This window comes from Alosa alosa, chromosome 18 (assembly GCF_017589495.1).
Source record: "Alosa alosa isolate M-15738 ecotype Scorff River chromosome 18, AALO_Geno_1.1, whole genome shotgun sequence".
NCBI lineage: Eukaryota > Metazoa > Chordata > Actinopteri > Clupeiformes > Clupeidae > Alosa > Alosa alosa.
In genome coordinates this window covers 20253147-20260415 of record NC_063206.1, presented here as the reverse complement: position 1 = coordinate 20260415, position 7269 = coordinate 20253147, and the positions used below count along the sequence as shown (strand labels likewise).

At 49.5% G+C, this 7269-nt stretch overlaps 1 protein-coding gene across 1 annotated transcript in view; it reads right to left on the bottom strand.

Annotated features, from left to right (window-relative positions):
• Positions 1-7269, bottom strand: part of birc6 (baculoviral IAP repeat containing 6) — a 138185-nt gene that overhangs the window by 46325 nt on the left and 84591 nt on the right. The window contains 2 exon segments of the mRNA XM_048269172.1: positions 4894-5059; positions 5899-6063. Coding sequence (XP_048125129.1) covers positions 4894-5059; positions 5899-6063 — 331 coding nt within the window.

Below are 7269 nucleotides of genomic sequence, written 5' to 3'. Positions count from 1 at the left end.
CCGGTGCCAACGACGTGGCACACAATACTAAAGCAAACGCAATGATTAGCCCCGGACCTCTCCAGTGGCCACTGGGTCGTGTCTGTAAGCCTTCCTCTACATCTTCCTACACTACCAACAGCTCCAGCACAGCACATCAGGTAATATGTATATAACCAAACTACCCCAATATGATCCATAAACAATACAGTCCTAAACAGTACTCCAAGCATTATTTCTGGGGTACCGTATTCAGATGTATAGAGAGAAGCATTTCAGTCATTTATTACACGAGAAATGGGGCACTAGGAGTTGTGATGCATGCATTTGTTTGTGTGCGCGTGTGTGTGTGTAGGGGAACCTGGACCCCCTCCTCCTTATATGGGGGCTGCTTCAGATAGTTAAAGGGAACCCAAAGGAAAGCTCCCAGATGTATTTATTCTTCTCTCCCCACTTGGAGGAGTGTTCTCTGGAGTGCTTCCACTGCCTGCCTGCTGCACACAATACTTCCATTCTCCACAGGAACATAAAGCTCCACAAAGTCCCATGAATCATCATAACCTGTCCGTCTCCGTTCACTCTCTCCTTCTCTTCTCCTGTTTCACCTCTCTTCCTCCCTCTCTCTCTCCTTCTCTTCTCCTGTTTCACCTCTCTTCCTCCCTCTCTCTCTCCTTCTCTTCTCCTGTTTCATCTCTCTTCCTCCCTCTCTCTCTCTCCTTCTCTTCTCCTGTTTCATCTCTCTTCCTCCCTCTCTCTCTCCTTCTCTTCTCCTGTTTCATCTCTCTTCCTCCCTCTCTCTCTCCCTCCCTCCCTCCCTCCTTTCACCCCCTCCCTCTTTATGTGCACATCACCCAGCGTTCTCACGTGCGCCGCCTGTAAATATGAGTGATGGAGACGCGAGGATACTCGCTGGCTCGCCACGGACCCCGTCAACATGAGGACATACTCCAAAATTACACACGTTTACCACAGGGAGCGAGGGAGGAGGAGGAGGAGAGAGGGATGTGGTGGGTAAAACAGAGGGAGGCAGAGAGAGGGCAAATGGAGGAGGGCAGAGAGAAAGGGATGATGGTGACAGCACTTGGACAAAAAGAAGGACAGATACAGTATGTGGGAAAGGGGAGTATACTGTAGAGTGAGGTGGCGATGGGAAGGCTAACGGTAAGAAAAGGCAGAGCAGTGACAAAGGGAAAATGGAAGAAATGGAGAGGGGGATAAACAAAAGAATAAAAGAATAAAAAGAAAGAATAAAAGAAAAAGCTAAAATAGAGAGAGGGAATTTGGAAGGGGGAGAAAGCAGGGGGAGAGGAGAAACAGCAGGAGACGGCATGTGACAAAAAGGCAGAAGACAGAGAGGAGACAAAATGGAGAGGGAGAGAAGAGAGAAAGAAAACAGATGGGAGTAAGAGAGGGACCGTGAAGAGAGAAAGGGGAGGAAAAAAAGAGGAGGAGGAAGAGGTGAGCCTTGGCGTGATGAGAAGATGAAACTCTGCTAATTGGCGAGGCGCATTAGTGGCTCTCAGACATGAAAGCAGGAGCACCACCACCGCCGCCTCCTCCTCCTCCTCCTCTGCTCATCCCTCGTTCCTCTACTCATCTCCTCACCTCGCGTTCTTCTCCGCTCCTCTCCACCTGTTTAGGTTCTCCCCAGACAAAGCACTGCCACTAATTACATGCCCTGTTTGACAAGCTGTTCCATTTGGAGCACTCTCTCTCGCTCGTCTTCTCTCACACACACAAACTAGCGCACGCATACGCACACGCACACACACACACACACAATGGTTGTGGCAAGAACCGATGCTGGAGGAACTGTGTGTGTGTGTGTGTGGGTGGACGAATGTGGAGGCTGCAGGGAGAGAGAGAGAGAGAGAGAGAGAGAGAGAGAGAGAGAGAGAGAGAGAAAGAAATGAAAATTTCAATTAAAATAAATTAGTTTGGCGGTGACACTAAAAGGCATTACCTCTCACTAATGGCTTAAGTTCCCGTGATGGAGTGCTCGGCGGTGCTGTAATGCATCCCAAAAGGATTGGCCAGACGCTGATGACTAATGCCCGACAAGGCGCGGGCCAACAGCCCGCTCCCAGATTAGGGGGAGGAATGGGACGCTACTCCTCCGCCGCCAACGCCGCGAATCAACCAGCAAATAAGAGAGAGGGAGGAGGACAAAAAACAGAAGAAGAAAGGACGACAGCGGACAGAGATCCGACTGGGCATCGAGTGGGCTAATGGTTGGGGTCAGTGGTGCCAAAACATGAGACGCAAGCCAAAGAATCATCACCTGAGAACCACAGTCACATCTCATAGCCACGATGAGACGCCATTCCTTATACAAAGCTGCATTACACTTGTGCACACACCCCCACACACACATACATAAAACATGCATCTCCTCTAAGAGGAAGTGAGCACTTCTCTTCTCCTTGTTGCGGTCAGCACCAACACAGTCTCTATAAGCGCTCAAGAGGCTGTCAATCAAAAACGCCAAATACCGTGGCAAGATGACAGCCATCCAATTACGGCCCAGCCATTTAGAGTTCTGTGAGAGAGCGGAGATAACACGCTGCTCCACACTAACAGTAATAAGCTCAGGTCATAGTTATGGAGCGGCTATACAGGAGCATGTCCATGTCGGTACCCAGGGACAGGCTATACTTCACAGAGGAATTTAATGGATGTCCCTCTCTGCCTGTGTCCCTTGGCACTTTGCCTTCCTCTACCCATCTGTTTCTCTCTCTCTCTCTCTCAAGAGTTAAGCCCCTCTGAGGCATGGTAACTTTCCATCCACATGCCCCAACAACCCATTCCAGAATACCACCACAAACACACACCCCAACAAGCAAAATATGCCAACTCCCACAAACGCATACATAATGTAAACACACACCTGCTAGCTTTTTCTTAATGGTTTTGGGGAGTTAGACACCCCAGCCATAGAATCAGCTAGCCGTGGCAGTACCCATTCTTCAGACAGGGCATTAGGAAGCATCTGAACAACAGATCGGGAGCCCGGGGGCATCAATCTGTGACTTTGGGCTCGGCTACACTGGCCTGGCGCTGACGCGTGAGCAAGGGAGAGTGGGATAGGAGAGCTTTGCCATCCACAAGAGAGAAGGGGAGGAGTAAAGTAACTAACAGAGAAGAGGAGGAAAGAGTGCGCAGGAGAAACAAAGAAGAAGGAAAAAAAGAAAAAATAATGTGTGTGAGAGAGAGAGAGGCGTCTGAGAGGGTGGGCAAGTAAGCAGCAGAGAAAGTCAGACAGAAAAAAAGTGCAATAAATGAACAGAGGCCTGGCCTCCACATGTCCACAGACCGCAGCAGGGTCTGTTATGGGTGGCCAGCAGATAACGCAGACTAATTACAATAGCCATCTCTGTATCTGTGCTTATTTAATTAGCAAAGCAAAGAGGCATAAAGGCAGACACAAGCAGCAAGCCACTATCAACTAAAACACACACGCACAGCCTTAAACGCACAAACTTGGAACGAGGTACAAAACTTCACACCCCCAAATTGATCTCCGTGCCGAAATAAAAGGTGCCGCAACTTTAATGACCACTAAATTACGCTCAGCACTGAAGCACAGTTCTAAGTCATTAATTACAACAGTGGGGGCCTTTGCGTGTAACACCCAGCTAATTACCTGGGCTTGCTACGCCACTGCACACAACAGAGTAAAGGCCTCGCATGGAGCAGAGGAGATGGTGGTGTGTATGGTGTTTGATCTAGGCAGACCTGAGTAACATCTCAACTACAGAGTGAGCCAACACACGCTAACGCACATACACACTGAAGAGCTAACAAAGAGCACACACCTGCACGCTCATATTCCGCATTTAACTTTAAACCAAATGTTCAGCCTCTCCACCAAAAGCAGTTTCGTAACGCGGCAAAACACTAACACAACCACACACACACTTGATATGCCTTCATGCTACCAGAGAGAAACAAGTGCAGCGCTAGCTGACTGCAGTGAAGTGTTTGTGCACAATAAAGAGGAGCTCATTTTGTGTGCTGGAACACACACACACACACAGGCTGCCTGTCTGCTGTCACAGAAATAATAACTGTTTAATCCACTTCTACCCAGAATAATTACGAGCAGCACCAACGAACGGAGACATAAGTTACAGCTAATTTAATTAGCGAATGTGTGTGTGATGGTGGCGGTGGGGGTGTGAGCCTTTCAGCCTGCTATGGAGACAAAAGCGGAGTGAGAGGATGCTGAAAGAACGGAGGCGACTAATTGAAACGGCTTCCAAGTTTATTGAACTTAATTGGAAAGATACGGTCGTGGAAAACAGGAGAAATCCTTTAGATCAGGCTTAAGAGCGCCACCTGGTGTATGACATCTTCTCACAAATCATTCCCACTCATTGCGATATTTCACAACGCCTTCATAACATGCTTGGCAGCTGCACAACAAGAAACAATGCCTCAACTGGACACTACACATGCAGCCTGACTCAGTGGTGTCAAACACAGGCTTGACCGCCACTACAGGCCAGCTCTGCGCAGCCATCTTGCAAAACGGGTCCATTTACCACCGCTAAGTGGCTACTGTGAATAAAGCTTTGGCATTGTGAAGAGCCTCTTCACCCAGAGCCAAAGTCCAATATGGTGAACAGAAACAGCTTCAGCATCCCATAGTCTGTAATCCTGGCCATCATCTCCAGCTCAGGGTCACTGAGTTACCAACGCATCCAACACCAGCAGTCAGCGCACACACACACACACACACACACACACACACACAAACACACACCAGGAGACCATCTGACCATTTCAGAGGCAACAAACACTACTAGAGAGAGCAGGACAGTAGCAGGACAGACACAGCAATCAAATTGTAACGAGATGACTCAAGTAGTAACAAATCACAATCAGAACAGTAACACACACGCACACACTCACCGGAGTCGTTGCGCAGGTAGGAGGACATGGCGGGGATGAGGCAGGACTGGCTGAGCAGCTCCTGCAGCACCGAGGGGAGAGCGGTGCTGTTGTGGCCCCGGCTCTCACTGCTGGGGGCCTCGCCGTGGTTCAGGCAGCCGGCTGGGTTGATGTAGCTGGCCAGAACCTACGGAGGGTCACACACAGACACACACACACACACACACACACACAAAAGGAATGGGTTTGAATCCAATACCACTTAGCAAGGTTTGATTTAGCACCAACCACAGTGTCGCACAGTCAACTCACAACAATGGCAGTCTGAGTGTGCCACAACACCACTTGAATTAATTAGCAAAGAAATACAGTCTGGACTTGCAGCCCCGTGGCTGAACTTGGCAGCTGGCCCCCTTATGGCCTGTAAGTAATATCATCCTCCACACCTGTGCGAGCACATACACACACCTGCTCACAGTGAGTAGGACAGCCACATAGAATAGGAATGAGTGTGACACTGACCTAAAAGAGAGAGGGCACATGCTACTGTGACTGTCATACAACACTCTCTGGGATAGCGTATGCACTCAAGCGTAGATTTATAGAGGCATGCATACCGCACATACACAAGCACACAACTTGGGTGTAGAGATTGATTGTTTAGGCACACATAGACTAAATCCATCTACACATCTATCTATACATCTATCGATACATCCATCTATCTATCTATCTATCTATCTATCTATCTATCCATCCATCCATCCATCCATCCATCTCATGTCTTAAATACATCTGCACCTACAACACAACAAATGTGATGAAATACAATAGAGCATAAAACTTTCCTACTCTGGTCATCTATAGTGGATCAGTAACAGGCTCATACACCAACCACCACTATTACTGCCATTACAAAAAACACATTCAGTCAGCCATACACTCGCACTCCATCCTTGACACCGATATTCACAGACAAACACACACACACACTAACAAAGACACAAGCACACGCAGGGCGCTCACCTGCAGTAGGCAGGTGACGTGCTCCTCCTCCAGGCGCTGCTTGGTGAGGGCCTGCTCCACGTCCCAGCCCGAGGCGGTGGAGCCGGTGCCGAAACCCGTGCCCTTGGCCCAGTACAGCTGCTGCTCCTCACTGGTGCCGCCGCCGTGGCCCGACACCACCTGCGGCTGAACGGAGACACAGAGGGGGGGAGAGAGGGAGGGAGGGAGGGAGGGGGAGGACAGGGAGGGAGTCGGGGGAAAGGAGAGAGAGTAGAGGAGACAGAGAGAAGAAGAGTGATAGACAAGAGGTCAGGAGTGAGAGAAATGGATAGGAAGAGACAGAGAGAGAGAGAGAGAGAGAGAGAGAGAGAGAGAGAGAGAGGAAGGAAGAGGGGGATGGGAAAGGGAGTCGGGGGAAAGGAGAGAAAGTAGAGGAGAGAGAGAGAAGAAGAGTGATAGACAAGAGGTCAGGAGTGAGAGAAATGGATAGGAAGAGACAGAGAGAGAGAGAGAGAAAGAGAGAGAGGGGAGGGAAGGAGGGAGGGGTAGACAAGGGGTCAGGAGTGAGAGAAATGGATAGAAAGAGACAGAGAGAGCAAAGACAAAAAGGGGGGAGAGAAGGAAAGTGCGTGACTTGTTATTTACTTGCTCCTAAAATAACAAACACACAGAGCTGCTGCCAAGTGCTGCCACCATCAAACTGAGTATTTGTGTGTGTGTGTGTGTGTGTGTGTGTGTGTGTGTGTGTGTGTGTGTGTGTGTGTGTCTAGAAGAGCATACCCTCTGGAGTGAGAGATTAGTTGATGATGTGAGTGGGAGCATCAAAAAGGTGTTTGTTGGACAAGCAAATCCAGAGTGAGCACCTCTCTGATCAAATAAACGGTAAATACAGTGTGTGAAGAACAAATATTATGACAGTCTGCTGTAAACCTATTAGGGAGCGCGTTGACGTGCCAAGCACCTAGCACAGAGCTTGTGGTGGTGAGGAGACCACACATTAAACCAGAAACTTGTTTGAAGTGTACACACACACACACACACACACACACACACACGTCATATTGCATCCCAGGACCCTCCTATAAAAAGGAGTTGCATTAGGAATGTGAGTGGGCACGAGGGTGCTGTCGTCTTCACGTAAGAGCAGGTCACGTCCACTGATGCGTCAACTTTGACACTCACCCGCCTTGACATTCTGCGTGAGCCTGAAATCGGCGGGCGAGCACGCCGCGTGGACACACACAGTCCAAGAATGCCCGGTCTCCGTGGAAACGTTGACAGCCGTGCCTACCGGCAGAGCTCAGGGCGCAAGGTGGTTGGATGTGTGTGTGTGTATGTGTGTGGGGCCGCCAAACGCATTCCCCCATGGAAGCAGCTGTCAGCCCGGGCTAC